Source organism: Anoplopoma fimbria, chromosome 16 (genome assembly GCF_027596085.1).
Source record: "Anoplopoma fimbria isolate UVic2021 breed Golden Eagle Sablefish chromosome 16, Afim_UVic_2022, whole genome shotgun sequence".
Classification (NCBI taxonomy): Eukaryota; Metazoa; Chordata; class Actinopteri; order Perciformes; family Anoplopomatidae; genus Anoplopoma; species Anoplopoma fimbria.
In genome coordinates this window covers 9,907,424-9,926,127 of record NC_072464.1, presented here as the reverse complement: position 1 = coordinate 9,926,127, position 18,704 = coordinate 9,907,424, and the positions used below count along the sequence as shown (strand labels likewise).

The 18,704-nt window shown below is 39.2% G+C and overlaps 3 protein-coding genes and 2 non-coding genes across 5 annotated transcripts; 2 read left to right on the top strand and 3 right to left on the bottom strand.

Moving 5' to 3' along the window:
- The first annotated feature begins 1,511 nt into the window (after positions 1 to 1,511).
- Positions 1,512 to 7,328, top strand: mpc2b (mitochondrial pyruvate carrier 2b). Its single transcript, XM_054614720.1, has 5 exons — positions 1,512 to 1,889; positions 4,080 to 4,120; positions 4,508 to 4,592; positions 5,074 to 5,185; positions 6,194 to 7,328. Exons 1-5 carry the CDS (start codon positions 1,796 to 1,798, stop codon positions 6,276 to 6,278), a joined length of 417 nt encoding a protein of 138 aa, XP_054470695.1. The 5' UTR covers positions 1,512 to 1,795; the 3' UTR covers positions 6,279 to 7,328.
- Positions 7,329 to 8,198: 870 nt separating this feature from the next.
- rpl24 (ribosomal protein L24) lies at positions 8,199 to 12,261 on the bottom strand. The gene is made up of 6 exons (XM_054614719.1): positions 12,173 to 12,261; positions 11,971 to 12,046; positions 11,115 to 11,225; positions 9,986 to 10,122; positions 9,161 to 9,224; positions 8,199 to 8,327 (listed from the first exon to the last, which is right to left on the bottom strand). Exons 1-6 carry the CDS (start codon positions 12,175 to 12,177, stop codon positions 8,247 to 8,249), a joined length of 474 nt encoding a protein of 157 aa, XP_054470694.1. The 5' UTR covers positions 12,178 to 12,261; the 3' UTR covers positions 8,199 to 8,246.
- Positions 8,538 to 8,718, bottom strand: LOC129105148 (small nucleolar RNA SNORA23). Its single transcript, XR_008531817.1, has one exon. It is a non-coding gene; the product is annotated as a small nucleolar RNA SNORA23 (small nucleolar RNA).
- On the bottom strand, positions 10,477 to 10,657 carry LOC129105147 (small nucleolar RNA SNORA23). Its single transcript, XR_008531816.1, has one exon. It is a non-coding gene; the product is annotated as a small nucleolar RNA SNORA23 (small nucleolar RNA).
- Positions 12,262 to 12,574: 313 nt separating the features above from the next.
- Positions 12,575 to 17,700, top strand: cep97 (centrosomal protein 97). Its single transcript, XM_054614718.1, has 11 exons — positions 12,575 to 12,838; positions 13,551 to 13,693; positions 13,842 to 14,000; positions 14,143 to 14,244; positions 14,369 to 14,482; positions 14,573 to 14,739; positions 14,847 to 15,011; positions 15,151 to 15,329; positions 15,456 to 16,107; positions 16,258 to 16,333; positions 16,594 to 17,700. The coding sequence occupies exons 1-11, from the start codon at positions 12,802 to 12,804 to the stop codon at positions 17,098 to 17,100; spliced, it is 2,301 nt and encodes a 766-aa protein (XP_054470693.1). The 5' UTR covers positions 12,575 to 12,801; the 3' UTR covers positions 17,101 to 17,700.
- The last annotated feature ends 1,004 nt before the right edge of the window (positions 17,701 to 18,704 follow it).

Here is an 18,704-nt window from a genome sequence, read left to right as displayed (position 1 = left end):
CTAGTTAATACAATGAGACTGTACAGACTCAAACTATCAGGGCCTCTAGAGTTCCCTAGGCAAAAAGAAACTCATAAAGTGCCGCACTGTTAAGGGTTGCATTTAAAATTGATTTGCATATCTATGTAGCAGCTAAGCTCTGGAATCTGACATCTAGTCTTTAACATAGTAAATCATGCTGGGTAAAGCAGATGTCCTCTTGGTCATAATCTGTCCTGAGCGTACAGATAATTCAACCGTTTATTCAAAGTTTGAAGAAAACTAAACAGGCTATTTGACAACATACAGCTGATAAACTTCTCCAGAGTCTTCAGAGCCTGATTAACCTGTTAGGGGCCCCCGAGGCAAAACACGTCTGTTGGGATGTTACGAAACCGAAGCTGCCTTTAAAATCACATACTTACTAACATTCTTACTTTCAGTACATACAGCAGCTGCCCTAACAAGGTACAAACCATTGCTTGCAGTATGTATTCAATTGGGAAATAATACATCCAATAAAATTGCACTTTGAACTTTGAGCCTGTCTCCTCTCATGAAATGCTACACGATGCAGAGGACATCCTGGTGATTTTGGTATACTGCATTTGCCGTATTGGGACATTATAAATATTTTTCTGGCATACTAAATAGTATGGCAGTATACTGCCATACTATTTAGTATACCCATATATGGGTATTGGAACGCACAGCTAGATTTGGGACCATAAGATCAGGCTCTATTGCAACACCTGATATTGTCGAAACTTACTTGAGGTCATGGCAGGAAGGGCTTTTTCTTGATTTGCCCTGCTCCAAGATTTCTTTACCTCTTATTACTGTACATTTTTAAAAATCATTTTTGCATTGAATATTTGATTCAACAAAGATTGTGAGTCCTCGTAATTATATTTCGTCTTTGCTTCTCTTGTGGTCTTGTTGGATGCAAAAATATTTGAAGTCTTGATGATATAAAACCACTTAACTCTATACTTAAAACAAAGTGTAAAACAATTTAAATGGAGGTTACAATGAAATCATATCACTAAAAAATTAAATGACAGAAAAGAAAAAATAACATCCACAGAGAAAAAATAAATATGATAAAAAGATGAAGGCAGATTGCACTCTTTCAGATTTCAATTGCAACATTATATTGTATATACACTTGTTTCTTTGTAATTTTAGAGCGTTTATGAAATATGTACTAAAAAACATAAGCAACAACATTCACTCAAGTCCATTTGTTTCATCATTACGTTCAAACAATAGTAATCATTTTTAAAAGCAGCTCTAACTTCTGTTTATAATGTTAATTTGAATGTTATAATGTTTTCTGTTTTTATTCTTCATAAAATAAGTTGTTAGAGCGGTGAATTGTTTGAGTTAATTGGGCTACGCCGGGGAAGAAAAGTAATACTCCTTTCTAAACCAATCATATTGGGGTTCTGACCAGGCGGACCAATGAGGAGAGGGGACATGTGTAGCCCCGCCCCTCGCGCGGTAGGTTGCATCGTACAGAAAGTCACCTCGTCTTGTCGGTCAGTCAGAAGCTACTGAGGAGCTAGCAGAGCTAGCATGGTCACATTGGTTCAGGGGGAAGGTCGATGGTAGGACAGCAGCATCCTCACAGATTGTTTAACGTCCCTGTCATTTATTTATCTATTTAATTATTTGACAACTTCGTGCAAATACACGAAGGCGATTTTGTTTTTAAAAAGCAAGCTTAGGTATTTAGCTTGCTAACCATCTAGCGAGCTAGCTCCAAGTTCCGCTCCGCGTCCTCCCTCACATCGGAACAGCTAACGTTACAGCCATGGCCGCGTTGAGAGCCTCCTATCACAGGATTCTGGACAAGATCGAGCATATGCTGCCCGGCAAACTGAGACCTCTGTACAACCACCCGGCAGGTAATGTAGAGTTTATTATCCGGGTCCTGGGTCAGCAGCCCGGGTCTGTGTGTGTGATGAGGATCCATCCAGCTGTTTGGTGGAAGAGATCAAACAGCAGTTCCTGTCTGTTCTAAATGTCTGAACTGTATGAAAGTCATTGTTGTCATGTGTCAGTGTGCCTGTGGGAGACCCTAATCTGCTGGGATCAACCCAGATAAACAGCTCAGTCTGTGCAGAAGAGAAGAGTTTATGACGATTAAGTTCTGGATTTGCACTGAAAATGTACTTAAGCCATTCCTTCACCAGCACAGTCGTTATGTAATTGTCTTCATATCAACTTGAATAAAGAACTGTTAAATCAGATGTTATCATACTATTATAATGGTATTATTAATTCGAATTAGGCTGAAGCCTCTAATAACTAAGATAAGATAAGATAAGCTAAGCCTTTATTGATCCCTGGAGGCGAAAATCGGTTCTGCAGCACAATAACATAATAAGGATAGATAGATAGATAGATAGATAGATAGATAGATAGATAGATAGATAATAATAAGAGGTTCATACAACTAAAATAAGAACAGAAATAAAATTAGACACAGTACAAGAGTGCTTTTAATACAAAGTTACAAGGTTAAGTTACAGTGTTTCTGTTTTATTATGTTTTTTTTTAAAAAAGCACACAAAAAACACAGCAAATTACCAGATTTGAGAAGCTGAAAAAAGGATATATTTGCCAGTGTTGCCTGATTTAAATTAGTGATTGATTTATCAAAATTGTTGCTGAAACATTTCCTGTCTTAATCAAGTTATTGTTTAAGCTCTAATCATGATTTATAGCATCCTTGATCTGTCTAAATCTTGTGATACAATGTAAAACATTGAAGTAAAGTATAGTTAAAAGGTAGGCCTACATCTAGCTCTGTCTAATGAAATGTAATACAACAGTCCTCTAATAAATCTCACCTTCATGACGTATTTTGTCAACCCACTTCCTATAAGGGCACAGTTGTAGACACAACTCTCAGTCAAACGCAATACAATTAAGAGCACCACAAACCATGATACCTCTTTAACACTATGAAGGTGGGATTCATTGCATTAGACTGCGTTATGTGTACGTAATTCACTGAATGTATTATCTTATTCTGCGAGTAGAACTTTAACACACACACACACACACACACACACACACACACACACACACATATTCAGCTCTCTTTGACACCGATCTTAACTAGAGGGTACTGAGATTAAGGAGTTGCCGGCGTCACTTGGGGTCAGTTTGGTCTTTGTTTTGTCTGTAAGGTTAATGGAGCTCCGGTTGTCAAGGACAACTTTCTGAACAGGTATGAAGGAGCGGCAACTAAAGCCACCTCCCTCAGCGGTGATTTGCAGTGACAGAAGTCCTACTTTTCTGTTTAGCCTGCAGCATGTTGATGGAATGTGAGGAAAGCAGATTTCAGACCAGCAGCTTTTTTTGTTGTCCTACGCACTTTTCTTTTCCTTTGCTGACCCTCATTCAGCTTATGAGTCTCCTCCCAGCGGCTCAAGGTCCAAGTATCTGTTACACAGAAACTCAGGCTTGACTATCAGGATTTTCTTTTCACCAATTAGAAAATCCTGGTAGGAAGATTAACAATCTTAGGGGGAAAACCTCAAAGAAATCAAACCATATTATGTTATATCAACTGATGTAACTGACTGCATCATTTCATTATGTTCTTGTGCTGACCTCGTTTGTTGGTGTTCCGGGGTATAATACTTGTGTTATTGCTATGCAACATTTTCTTGTCCTAAAGCCAATACTGCATTAAGTTTATTGTGGTGTTATGTTCAGACTTTGAGAGGGGTTCAAAGGTATGGCCACAACAATAAAAAAAAACTTTTTAATAATTAAATAATTAAAAAAATAAAGATGCATATTATGCTTCTTCAAAACTCTTTTCTTTAATGACTAAAAATGTGCTAAATATAATTATTTGAAGGGTTTGATCTGATCAGTTGATGGTTTTACATCTGATTTTAGCATCATTATTAGAAACATATTCTTATATGAGGACAATAAATAAGAGACCAGCAGCTTTGGGTTCCCTCACATTTTTCTCCCTGTTGTTGTAAAGCAAACTATACAGAGTTAATTAACTTTATTTGAGTCAGCTTCCAATTTCTGCCAAATTTCATGTTTTCCTTTTCTTTTTATTTCAGGTCCAAAGACTGTTTTCTTCTGGGCCCCGGTGTTCAAATGGGTAAGTGCTTTTATACAGTTTAACTGTACACATTAGAGCGGTGGATCCCAACCTTTTTGGCTTGTTAAAACAAAGCTTTGTCTACAACCCCCCCGTCAAGATGCTCTGTGCGCTTTGGCCAGTTCAATCAATGATGCACTTTGTTATTTGAATACTTTTAGGGGCCTGAAGATGTAAAATTCCCAAGAAAAAGAACATGTTTTTCTGCTTTACTGTGCTGCTAATGATCTCATGAGCTCTTTGGTGTTCCCAACGCTGAGGTTGGTAACCATTGCCATAGACTTAAAGGGCTTAACCTCAAACCATTGTGTTATTATCAATACATATTGATCTGTTAACATACAGTAAATGAATACAGATAAAAACATGGTCTCTTCACCTCTACAGGGTCTGGTTGGAGCTGGTTTGGCTGATATGACTCGACCAGCTGACAAACTCAGTCTGTCCCAGTCCGCAGTGCTGACAGCCACAGGTAAGATATTATATATTTAAATAAATAAAATCCGCAAAAGGAGACTTTATGCCATCAGAGGCATAATGTCTGTATTTGTAACAAAAATCGATATCATTTTTAATAAAGACGATGTCATAACAGGTAGCAGATTCTTCCCAGCTGATTGGAGTTATTTGTCATGTACTTAAAGATTGAAATTCATGTGGGGGAAATATATATATATATATATATATATATATATATATATATATATATATATATATATATATATATATATATATCTGCCTTGAGATATTGATTTACATTTACAAATTATCAGTTTATCAGTTCACTGTTCAGAGATAATTTGACCAGTCTGTGCTAAAGGTTGACTGATGCTTCTGCTTTTGCAATATGTTTTTTCAAACAAATCTTATCTGTTACTCTCTTGCCAAAACAGACTCTCACGAGCAGCACCAGTGTGCATAACCTTCACACTTAACTGTCCTTCCTCCACCAGGCCTGATCTGGTCCAGATACTCGTTAGTCATAATCCCAAAGAACTGGAACCTGTTTTGTGTCAACTTCTTTGTCGGCAGTGCAGGAGCCTCCCAGCTCTACAGGATCTGGAGGTTTGTGCTTTTTATTATGGTTAATTGACAGTAAACATTATCTTATTATCTCTTTTAGAACCATTTAAATGAACAATTATGGTAAATTAGTGATGCGTGTATGTATTCCTACTCTGTGCTGATCGGATATGATGGTGACAAGTTAATGGTTAAGTGCATCACAGTTGATACAGCGAGTTGGTAAATGTATAACATACAGTAATTTTCATGTTTTCTTTTTTTCCAATGTCAACAATTAACTTAACTCTATCAGGGAAATAAACATTTTGCACAGGCAGTTGAAATCACTGAATGACTGTGAAGACTTAAAGAAAGGGTGAAGTTGTCAGAGAAACATCACAATACCCATCAGACCAAATGAAGTCCTGGAGACTGTTAAGTTCAAACTTGTTATCAAGTGTTTAGTATGTTGAGTTCTTCTGAACTCCTTACAGAAAAAAGGGGAAATGTGCATCCAGCATCATGTGTCTGATGACAGCTTCATGGCCCCACAGTCAGATACTCCTCTACTATTACTACTCAACAACTAAGTGTATCTCTTAATTCACCAATGATCTACTCCACACCAGTCCAGTTGCTGGTGGGTTGTTTTTTTTTATACAAGATCAGTGAAATCATCAAAATAATATAATAATATTTTTTTTTGCACAGTACGCTTATGTGCTTCTAAATAACTCAGTTGATTTGCATATAATTGTATTAATGCCTGAAAGATGAAACCCAGGGTAAAAAAGTTTCACAGCTGCAGGTTAAGCTCATTTGAGTGGACCTAAAACCTGAATGCAACACATGGGTGCATCTGCATTTTTAAGAACTTCTCTCACCTTGATGGCGGTGGCTGTACTGTTGCAAAATATACATTTTATGGATGAAAAATGCTGCTTCAGCTCCTGTGACCTGTTTTCTTTATTTATTGTGATCGGACAACACATGAAACATGCGGAACATAAAATGTATTCTGTTCACCGTTTAATCTCTTTAATGTGTTATTCCTTTTTCTCTCAATAGGTTCAACCAGGATCAGAAGGCCGAAGCTAAAGAAGCTAAAGAAGCTAAAGAAGCTAAAGAGGCTATAGAGGCTGCAGAGTCCTGAGTGCTTCTGTGTTTGCCAAACGCTCCACTTCCCTCAGTGGACTGAAAGGGAGACGTCACACTGGGCGCGAAGCTGCCCCTTCCCATCATCTCTGCATCGTCTCATATTGTCTCCATAACAACCATGCCATAACCATTGTTCAACCACATTAAGCCTGTTGTTGTGCACTTTTCCTTGAGTTTCAAATTTCCTCAGGGTGTAAAAGAAACAGAACGACAGAAAGACAGAACCGTTTTTTAAAATGTCTTCAACACACACTCACGAGTTATCGTCATCAACGCACAGTTATTACTTGTTTAACAACTTTTATGATTGTAAGTTCTTTAAGGTCATGCTTTACGTCTCGTCCACCAGTTGGGAGGTTTTTGCTTTTTTTCCATCAGCATATTTCAGGTGTAGCAAACGGTACCTCATGCACTAATTTCCCAAAACATGTATGTCTTGGATATGTGTTGAACGTGGTTTAAAAGGAATGTTTCCAAATTAAATTAAGTAATTCCTCACATTAATCTTTTCATTTACTTATTTATAATTAGGTTTCAGTTGTGGCATTTGTACCTCATTATTAAATCATTGATTACCATGTAATGATTACTTTCATTTAAATGGCTTTAATCTGTGAGAGCAAATCATAATTTATTAATCACTTGATTAAATCATTCTTTGTTGTGGAAACTGTAGAAAAACGCTGTTATTTTCTGATTCCATATCAGGAAAGCTTACACCAATGGCACATGTTTAACGTGCAGCTTTTTATTGATTGTTACAGAGTCAGCAAAGCAAACACTGACATGCTAACGGCTCTTTATGATCAAAATCCTGTTTAATGTGTCTTTGATTCTAGAAAGGTGTTATATTTGTTTCTGTGTAAGAAGAGTACTTCCATTGACACTTTCCCACATAGTAACATGTTATTATCCCACGAATATTTTAGCAATAATTGGTGTCTTCACTTTTAAATATTTCTTGATCTGCTGACTGTTTGAACAAATGGCACTTTGATGGTCGGTCATTATGGCTCTGTGATACTAATAAATCCTGTTCAACACCTGCAGTTGACTTAGAGCACATCTTATAGATTACAAATACAAAGTGACAATTTTACTCTATTTACTCCTCATGGTTAATGCTTAAGTCACCTGGGCAGCACTGGTCCAGAGACACGGCACCCCCCCCCCTTACACTGCAGAGCAACACATCCAGTTAACATTCACAACGGAGATAATTCTCAACTGACACTGTTGTTCTGAGGTAACTAAATGTATTTGTACCAAAAATGCACCACATCCATCTTATTTGTTCGGCTTACGGCCTCAAACTTTTGTCTTATGACAGAATATTCTTTTGCTAAACTGAGTTCAAGCAGCAAGATATATACAGTACAGAGGGATCATAAAGTAAAAGGGGCTCAAATTACATTTTGGTGAAGCTACAATGACGACCTTTTAAAGACGATAGCCTTGTTAACAGCTGAAAGTGTAAACTAAATGTTATATTTCAGTGTCCCAGTCCGAGGGCTCTGGTATCATGAGAGCATGTTCACTGGTCTGGACAGTGGGACACTTAAATCTGTTAATTAGTAAAAACCTGAGCTTTTTCCTTAATGACAAGTCAAAATGTCTGACTAGCATCTACTGATGTTCAACATAATACAGAGAAAAGAGTTTTTAAAGTGAATTTACTTAGACTCCAAAATCAATCTGTCTGCCTGCCTTAGACTCTGAATCATGTAACTTTAACAAGTCCAGTTTGTAAACTTATTTCCAGCTGAACAGTGTGTTGAACTTCACAAAAAAGCCCATTCTTAAGTAGTAAAAATCCACTTTCACACTGCAGGTTGACACATTTCAAATGTTATACAGGTTTCAATATGATCTTTCTGCAACATTGTCTTGTAATATAATGACAAATAACATATGGTGGTTAAGCAAAATTTTTTTATTCACAACCCTAAACAGCAAGTCAGATTTAGCGTTTTCCACCAACACGGGGAGCGTTCATCTTCATGGGCTTAGCGATCTTGGGTTTCTGTGCCGTCTTAGTGGATGCCTGCAGAAGAAGAGATACATTAAGTACAGTTACAATGCATAAAACAGTTATAAATCACCATTTTATACAACAAGAGTGAAGTTAATAGATAATCCATTAAATACTAATAAAATTGAGCCCTGCCGTATCTGTCAATTGCTGGCATTTTAGAATTGCTAGTTGTAATGGAATCAGACTACACATAAAACAGTTACAGGTGAGAAGTACTGTAAATGTAGGAGAATTTGGAGGCTGGCCAATGGTAAGATGTCGATAAAGACGTCAAGGACCAGTACTATGATCTCCTGTTACTCTATGGCTACAGGTGTGGAGTGAGCACTGCTGCCCAGCCTGCAAAACACAGTCAGGCAACAGCACATAACACAGACTGCCACCGTACACACCGTTCACCCGCAGCCAAACTAATATCGTGTACATGAGTGGGAACTTGTAAGGACATGTGTTTTATAGTCTCAATACCAGTGCAGCTCCATCAATATGCTTGTGTGAAGCCAAAACCTGTTCACCATCTGCCATGATGGCCACTATGATGTCATTTTAGCAGTGCATCAATACTCTGGTAAAAGTCCTAAAACAAATGCAATGGACTACTTAATCACAGTTACACTTGTATAGTTTTGACAGCTGTGATAAGCACATATTGCAAAAAAACAGCGTAGACCCAAGACTTAAAATCAGCCAAATATCTGCACCTGACAATGATGTACAAACAAATTTTACTTTTAAAACAGATATTGGCTGCTTTATCCCACAGTACATCATTTAAAGCCATCTGCCATGATGGCCACTATGATGCCATTTTAGCAGTGCATTAATACTCTGGTAAGTCTTACCTTGGTACTTGGAGCAGCGGGCTTCTTGGTTGCCTGCTTTGCCTTCTTGGCCTCCTTGGCAGCTCTGAGAAGAAAAAAATTGAAACAATCAGCCAAACTAGTCCAATAGCAGTGGACGATATGGTTAAAATGCTCTCATCCTTTTGACATCAAGTGTTTACATTTGAACTTGTGGAAAAACGTGACAAAACTATTCATGGATAAAATAACGACAGAAATTTTCATATTGATGCAAAGGTTTTATTAAAGTTCAGCAGTCCTGGTAATTAATTTGCACCCGTTTGGCTTAATACACTTAAGATATGTACCGTTGTATAGAATAGGTATGGTAAATGTATTATCTCAGAATTAATATTGACATTGTTCAACCCCAACAGATGTGTTGTGTCAACAACCCAAAATAAGGAAGACATGTTTTTTTGTCTCAACAGGTTTGAGGCTGGTTATGTCCTTGACACTATTGTACTCAATTGTTAAGTTGCATATGGCAGAACACTTCAGTGTGAAATCTAAACCATCACTAGAGTTTTATACATGCTATGCCATAGATATTAGCCAAAACTAAAGAGCCAATGTTAGGATACTTCATTAACCTTGTCTGATTTGCTCTATGTATACAAGGCCTGAACGTCAGAGTAAAAGAGGTTGATTAAACTCTTGGGGGGGGTTGATTAAACCCACCATTACTGAGATGGCAAACCAAAATTAACACTCAAATTCCGCATTGTAAGTGCATAATGTCTCTTCTGTTAAATCAACAGCCCCTCAATATTTAAGTTAACATAAAAAAACACCAATACATTAAAATAGAGTTTGTGTCCTCACCTGATGGCCTGCTCCCTCTGGGCCTTACGGACCTCGGGCTTCTGGTTCCTCTTGGCCATGATCTCAGCCAGGGAGGCGCCAGTGATGGCCCTCTGGAATTTCACTGCACGGCGGGTACGCTTCTTTGCCACCTCTTCCTGTTAGAAACGCATGAAATTACCCAAGTTAATTTGTAGCAGAATACACTACACATCAGCAACATGTTGAGCGACATCACAACCTTGTAACATACCTGTAATTAAAAATAAAGAGAACTATGGTTTGTTTTTCGTCAAGAAAAATTCTGCGGTGCATGAAACACCTGTCCTCAGCCGTGAAAGGCCCAGCAATCATCAGCGGAGGTAATCGCTTTATCACCTGTCTCACCTACTCTTTCTAACCAAGATTTTAAACCAAATTGTTGCAGTATCAGTCAATTGCTGGCATTTTAGAATTGCTAGTTGTAATGGAATCAGACTAGACTTAGTACAGTAACAGGTGAGAAGTACTGTAGATGTAGGAGAATTTGGAGGCTGGCCAATGGTAAGATGTCAATAAAGACGTCAAGGACCAGTACTATGATCTCCTGTTACTCTATGGCTACAGGTGTGGAGTGAGCACTGCTGCCCAGCCTGCAAAACACAGTCAGGCAACAGCACATAACACAGACTGCCACCGTACACACCGTTCACCCGCAGCCAAACTAATATACACGTACATGAGTGGGAACTTGTAAGGACATGTTTTATAGTGTCAATACCAGTGCAGATCCATCAATATATGCTTTTGTGAAGCCAAAACCTGTTCACCATCTGCCATGATGGCCACTATGATGTCATTTTAGCAGTGCATCAATACTCTGGTAAAAGTCCTAAAACAAATGCAATGGACTACTTAATCACAGTTACACTTGTATAGTTTCGACAGCTGTGATAAGCACATATTGCAAAAAAACAGCTTAGACGCAAGACTTATAATCAGCCAAATATCTGCACCTGACAATGATGTACAAACAAATTCTATTTTTAAAACAGATATTGGCTGCTTTATCCCACAGTACATAATTTAAAGCATTACATTGAAGGACTTAAAGCCCATCACAACACCTGGTAACTACTAACAGAGACACACAGTGCAGCCTGTTACTTACAGACTGGCCCTTCTTGTGCTTGCGCCTGTACAGCACAGTCCAGTTGATCTGTCTGGGGTTCCTCTTGGCCAGGAAGGCAGACTCACATTTGCCATTCACAAACTGGAACACCTATCAAAGACAGAAAATAAAGCCCCGATTACAAAATTACAAATCCCTGTATGATGGACATATAAGTTTACACTAATAATGTGCAGTAAATTGAGATTTCAAACACACATGGGTCATCTTCATTTATGAACTTCCCAAGCAGGTGCACTTTTCTCATCTACAAAAATTGGACACAATATATTTTGTGGGGAGTTTTGGAAGAAAGAGTGTATATGACATTATTTTCTTTTTAAGGGCACTTTGTAGTCATAAAAATAATTCCATGTTTAGACAGTTAAATAAGAGTGTAATGTAAATATGGAAAATGATAAATGAGGAGTGAGTTTGCACAAAGACATAACTAAAGAGCAAACATTTAACAAATAGGGTTTCCTGGATGTATTGTACAAAGTGATGCAATTTACTTAACATACATTTTGAAGCGAACCATGTCTGCTCCTCTGACACAAGTTAGATATAACACTAGTCAACGGTATAACAGTAGAGCAGTCACCGCTTCTCACTGAATGACACTATGATTGGTTGCCAACTTGTAGCTTTACGGTTTATGCTAGCAGCTAAGGCTAGCAGGTTTCATAGCATGTTATGGAGCCCATGGATCCATTCCAGAGACCACTGTTTGTGTTGCAGACACACATATCACACGATGGAAACAACGAAAATAAATATGGGATCCGCTAAACTGTACTTCACAACGTGTTCACAGACAGAGGAGCCGGACACCGGTGTCGGGTGGAATCGTTACCTTCCCGTCAATCCTGGCGTATCGGCGGCCATGGCCGGGGTATATTTTATACCCGCTGAAACTGCACAACTCGACCCTGAAAACGAAAAATATCAGGCATCACTAAAAGAAGAGGGTACACGTTTACTGTTGATCTATTTAACATCGTAAGAATGTCTATTTAAGCGTTGAGATGGCATTTGATAGTATTCTGAACACTCACTTCATGATGGCTACGAGAGGGCACAAAACCGGAAAGAGAGATGACGGAAGCGGAAACAGAATTTGGAGACTACAAATGGATTTTATCAACTAATAAAAACTAAATATATTTTTCAGTCACTTGACGTATTGTTCATACGCTACTCGTAACTTATACATATAAATAGGCATTGCTTTTGTACACAATAGTTTAATGAAATTAATACATTGTCCAATAATTACGGGAAACGTCATCAACTGATGGTTGCCTAGCAAGCGTAACAGCAAGCGGGAAAGCAATGCTTTACTTTCTGGTTTAAATATATGACGATGAAGAGGAGAATCAAGCAAATTACAAAACATAAATGAAAAATAAATGATACCATCAAATCTTTTTTTTCGTTATTGTTACCGGCTAGCGTCTATCTTACTTTATTTACTACAACCTATCTGGCGGTATAATTGTAGTCTTTTAAAGCCACGAAGACCGCACTCTGTAACGAGCGAGGCAACCCGTTTGAACTACAAATCCCAGAACTACATGGTTAAACCGTTTGACAAGCGACAGACACTTTTCATCTGTGAGACCACGGTCCGCAGCTAGCTAGTGACGTGAGTTAGCGAACGTTAGGTGTTTCCTACGGCCACAGGATGGGTGTATCAGATTTACAGTTCGATACAAATGCTGGTAAGTGGTACATTTAATTCACCTGCAGCCGTTGTGAGCATGTTTATTACCAGCATAGACATGTCTGTGATTACCAGCTAGCTAATGTGAGCTAGCATGCATCACCCCAGACTACAGTGTGTCAGAGGATGCAGATCAAAACACCATGTGTCAGTCCTCTCCGGCCAAACCTATGGATGGAGGTCCTCCAAGGTTTTACTGAACTTAATTATCAGAAAGAAAGTCAACTCATTTTGTTGTGTTAATGTTCTTTGAGTTGTCTGGGTAACGTCAGCGTTAGTGGGTGAAGAATTATGCTTGAAATAAGTAGGTTAAGATGTTTTCTTTTGTTATTTGCCAGATATTGACATGTGTGTACACAGAAGTAACGTTAGCTCTACCTACCTTCAACACAGACGTGATTACTTGAAACTAAACTTAAACAAAAATCCCTAATTTTTAGACTCTATACCCCCAGTTTATAACACAGGATTTATTTTAATTATTTGAATTTTAAAGCAGCCTATCTCAAGGTAACCTTGATCACAGTAAGCAGACCTTTTATACTTAAAATGAGTGGATTGTCTGCCACCAGCTTCACTGTGGTTGTATACTGTCTTTGTGTGTATACTTAGCTGCTTTAATCTATTGTGTGATACGAAGCCATGGTGATTTGCATTTGAAGAAATAGTTCTTCAGTCTGTTTAATCTCCACCTTCTTTGCTCTCACAAGGACCTGTGGTGGATCTTTCAGCCAGGGGCATGCAAAAGCTTGATCTGAGTTTCACCTGCTCAGAGGACACTCATACACTCATCCTAGACCGGAACCAAATAATGAAACTGGACCACCTGGAGAGGAGCCCAAGCCTTCAGCAGGTAGTTAAACCCTTTGAACACACTGCTCGGTTTTCCCTCTCTTTTTTTACAGGCTTATAGCCAAGTCACTGATTGCTCTGTGCCTAAATACTAGTACATTTTCTTGATTCAATGCCTAATGTTAAATCTTTGCCTTTCCCCCCCTTAGCTATCTGTAGCCAGTAACCGTCTGGTGAGAATGATGGGCGTGTCTCGGCTAACAGAGTTGACAGTCCTCAATCTTCCAAATAACAGTATTGGATACATCGAGGGGCTCAGAGATCTGCCGCACCTCAAATGGCTCAACCTGTCTGGGAACAACATTAAGGTGAGGAGAGGAGAGATACTCACCTACTTGACTGATGTATATATTATATCTCCTTTATATACAAAAAGTCCCTACATAGATAAAACCGTCAGTTTCAGCCCATGCATTACTACATTAACCGACTTTAAACTCTTTTACACAGGTCATTGAGCAACTCAACAACTGTGTTTCCCTTCAACACTTGGATCTGTCAGACAATAACATATCTACCATTGGTGATGTGACTAAACTCTTGGCATTAAAGGTGAGAGCTGCAGCCTCTGAGGTCAAAAGTAAGCCTAAACAAAGAGGCGACTATTTAATAATGTACAGTTATTGTGAAAGATTTATTTTATGTATCTTCGATGGGTTTTCTCTCAATTTTGCAGACACTGTTACTCCATGGAAACAGCATTACAACCCTTCGCACTGTTCCTGCTCACCTACCTGCCAGTTTATCCATTCTCTCCCTGGCAGAAAATGAGATAAGGGATCTTAATGAAGTAATTGTCTCTTTCCTCATTTGATACAGCAGCACTGATCTCCATTTAATTATATAGATGCTAATTGTCATTGACCGACTTATTCCGTAGGCATCATACCTGGCACCTCTCCATGAACTGGAGCAGCTGTCCATTATGAGCAACCCTTGTGTTATGGCAACACCCTCATTGCCAGGTTTTGATTATCGGCCATATGTCATGAGTTGGTGTCTGAGCCTAAAGGTTCTGGATGGCTATGTCGTGTCACAGAAAGAAGGGTGTGTACATTTTTATGCTGTTACAAATTGCTTGTTTCGATAAACGCAGGAATACTATCAACATTTTTGAATCTCTTATTTATTGTGTATGCTTGTCATAATAACAGTCTCAAAGCAGAGTGGCTCTACAGTCAGGGAAAAGGACGTTCATATCGTCCAGGACAGCATGTTCAACTGGTACAATACCTGGCCACTGTTTGCCCTCTGACATCATCACCAGCCCTCGAGACCGCAGAAGACGCCAAACTGGAGAAGATCCTCAGTAAACAGAGGTATAAAACACAACACCACTGAGGCGCCAAAGACTATCATCCAATACTCACTTCATGGCCATGAGAAACCTGCATAAGCCCCTTTTTAATGGGAAATATGTACTTAAATAACATCATGTTTGCTCTGGCATTTTTTCAGGTTTCATCAAAGGCAGCTCTTAGAGCAGACCGGAGGAGGCTGTCCGAGCCCTCCTCGTCCAACTCAGCTAGATGTGGAGAGCCAAAGTCCGTTACATCCAGTCTCACAGGGTGGAGCCAGAGAGATGAAGCAAATCAGTGCACCTTCACCGGCTGCTGCTCCATCAGTCCGGGAGACAGGTAAGAGGACATCTTAGCCTCTCTATGGGGCAGTTCCGGTGAATACGTTTTTATTGTTTCTCTTTACCAGTAGTTGTGAATTATTTGTCACAGTTTTAACTGTTTGGTGTGCTTACTTTGGTACAGAGCCGGTCGTGCAGTTTAACACCTGGATGAGCTGTGATTCCTCTCACCCGTCACTACCCGTTGTTCGCAGCCCAAGGCTCGGAGAGGGGCACATCTATCTGGAGGATGTGCAGACAGATGAAGAAAAACTCAATGGCAGCATGCTTTCCTCAGAGTCCACCTTTCTCCCCTTCACCTCTGATCTGGAGCTGCAAACGACCCACTCTGACAGCGAGGATGAGACAGAAACATTTGAACCTGATTCTCTGGCTCCAAAGCGGCCAGCACAACCCAAAAAGCACAACAACAACAAGACACATCATTCAGCCCCAGTGGATAAGCAAGAGAGGGGTCATGTAGAAGAAGTTATTTCTGGTGCAGCTACAACAGCTGAACCCCTGGGCGTCCGAGTTAGCACACCTCAAAATTATCTGGAAACATCCTCTGACTTTGGTATAGCAAAGATTGAAGAAGCCCCCAAGCAGGAAGAAGCTGGTATGGGTGCCAGTAAATCAAGTTTGATGGAAGCAGAGGGGGCAGCGGTTAAAATACAGTCATGGTGGAGGGGACAGCACACTCGGTGTTGTCACCCCTTGGCCAAAGAGGTGCGCAGTGAAATCCGCCTGGGCAGGATGCAAGACCACATCCTCTCCCTGTCTGGACAGTTGGACAGGTAAGTGACTGACATTGTATATTTTCTGTTTTACTTATGGTACGAGAGTGGTTGCATTTTAACAAATGTTACATATGGTTGTGGATATAAATATGTATTTGCTGATATTTACAAAGATTAATAATAGGTAAAAATGGGATTTGTTTGCAGGATGCAGCAGCAGTATGAAGAAGAGAGGTTACAAAGACTGGTTCAGGAGGAAGCTGTAAAGTTTCTGTGGAAACAGGTAAGTAATTAAATTTGTCTTTTTTTGGGGGGGGGGGGGTTAATTCCTGCTACAGCAGGGGTCTCCAGGACCACATTTTGCCAAGGTGACACACGCACACATAGACTCCCAAGGTGAAAACAATACCAACGTTGCTGTTGTGTCTGTCAAAAATGGCTTTCCAGAGAGGATGCACCTTTTAAAATTGCCAGTTATTGGCTTTGCAACGTTTCACTTGGCTGCCTCAGTTGCTTAACCCTTCTCCTGTTTTCTCCTTGTAGCTCCAGTCTATGCAGCAGTGGAAGCAGTCTGTGGAACAGCAGCTGGCTAGCATCAGTCAGGCTGTTACCCCGGCTCAGATCTCAGCTCCTGGACTTTGTGTGGCTGTCCCGCCTGTTGCATCCAGCACGACGAACCCACCCACCACAGACGTCTCGTTCCCAGACTCTGGCTTCCAGTCAACTAGTGATCAGCAGGTGGCGCAGGAGGACAGTTTCCTGAGCAGTGGGACAGCAGACTCTGTGAAGACGGTGCGAGACCTCAGCCCTGTTCATAGTGGCTTTGCTGGTGTTAGCGATGGTGTTGACAGTGCAGACTGCAGCCTGCTGGAGCAGTACCTCTCCTCCGTACAACAGAGGGAAGAGGAGGCTGAGGGGGTGATTAGTGATAAAACAGAAACACAACAGCCCTCCTCACCAGAATCACCCAGCAATACAACACAGTCCAACTCCCCCCTCAACCAATCAGAAGTGCAAAGAACGGTGGAAACCACACCTGGCCCTGACTGAGAGTTTAGACCCAAAACTACAAGTGTGTGTAAAATGATAACACTGACTGTAGGATCAAGACGTGCTGAGACGAGACTCTGTCTGACACTCATCTTGATTACTGACCCAGTTCTTAAATAGCAGTGCACTTAGTTTCACTTGTTTATCAAGACTGATCCCAGGACAGGCTTGAAACCCACACATAACTGTGAATGTAACTCACGTTTATAATACTTGGATATATTCTGTTATTTAACATTTTCCGCTCCTTTTTAAGGCAAAGATTGTGATGTAGCTTCAGAACATATTAGTATATTGAAAGCAATCCTTTATGAAGGAATACTCTGAGTAGGTTGCTACCTATACTGATTAATTAACTAGGTATTGTATATCCTCTTCACTTTGTGACATCCACTGTATTAAATACATGTGATAAACTACAATTAATCAGATTAGTAGTTGATGTGTGGAAAGTAGTGCTCTTGTAACCACAAATACACTTTACATGAAACAAGCTTACTATCAATCAATCATATTTTAAGCTGAACTGTTTTATATTGTTTCAACTTTAGATCACATTATCAGAAAAACCTTGTAGCATTTTAAGATTGGGAATATGTAAATAAATCTAAAATTATTATTTTCCAATTATTGTTATTTGGTTTTAAATGATGTTGTAATTATGATTGACTAGTCTGTGCTTTTCATCCTATGACCAGGAGGTAATCATGGTATATGGCCTGATTAATATTCATGAGTTGTTGACGGTGGTTGAATAAGTATTCAAATCATCAACATGCCACAGTATTAAAATATCCAATTACAGGATAAGGTCTGTATTCAAAAGTTCACTTGAGTATTAACGTGTGTACTATTATATTATGGTCTTTTATTATTGATGAATTGATATGTAAGTGGTACAATGTTGTACTTTATTAGGGTTGAGCTAATTTAAGATAAGATAAAATAAGATAATCCTTTATTAGTCCCGCAATGGGGAAATTTACAGGATTACAGCAGCATAGGTTATAGTGCAAACAAGAGACATAGCAAAAGAAAAACAAGATAAAAAAAATAAATATTATAAATAAGCAATAAAAACAGTAAAGAATCCACAATAACAGAAATATTATATATACAGACAGAAAACTATTATAACTATAATTGCACAGTGTATTTGTATTGCACAGGTGTGTCATGTACTGGGAGCAGAGTTGGTTGTGAAACCTGACAGCAGCCGGAAGAAATTTGAACAATTTCATAGAGGTTTGGCAGTTTAATCTGTTACAATGGATCATATTTTAATAAATTGAATATTTCACGCATTGTCTCTCTGAAATATAGTGAATTAGAATTAAAGTGGCAAAAATCGAAACACTCAAGTAATATACAAGTAGCTTAAGAATATTATGCTTTTTTTTTTTGTCATAGCGTTAATTCTTCTATTAAAATGTTATTATTGTATTGTATCTACTTCTTCTACTCTCACTGTGCGTCGTTACTATTCAGCCTTTATGCGCTCCAGTCTCACCAGCAGAGGGCCTCAGCACTAGTGAACCAGCCATAAACCGTGGTGCTGTTCTCCTCCCATGATGAGTGCTGGGGTCTGTCTCAGTGATCAGGAC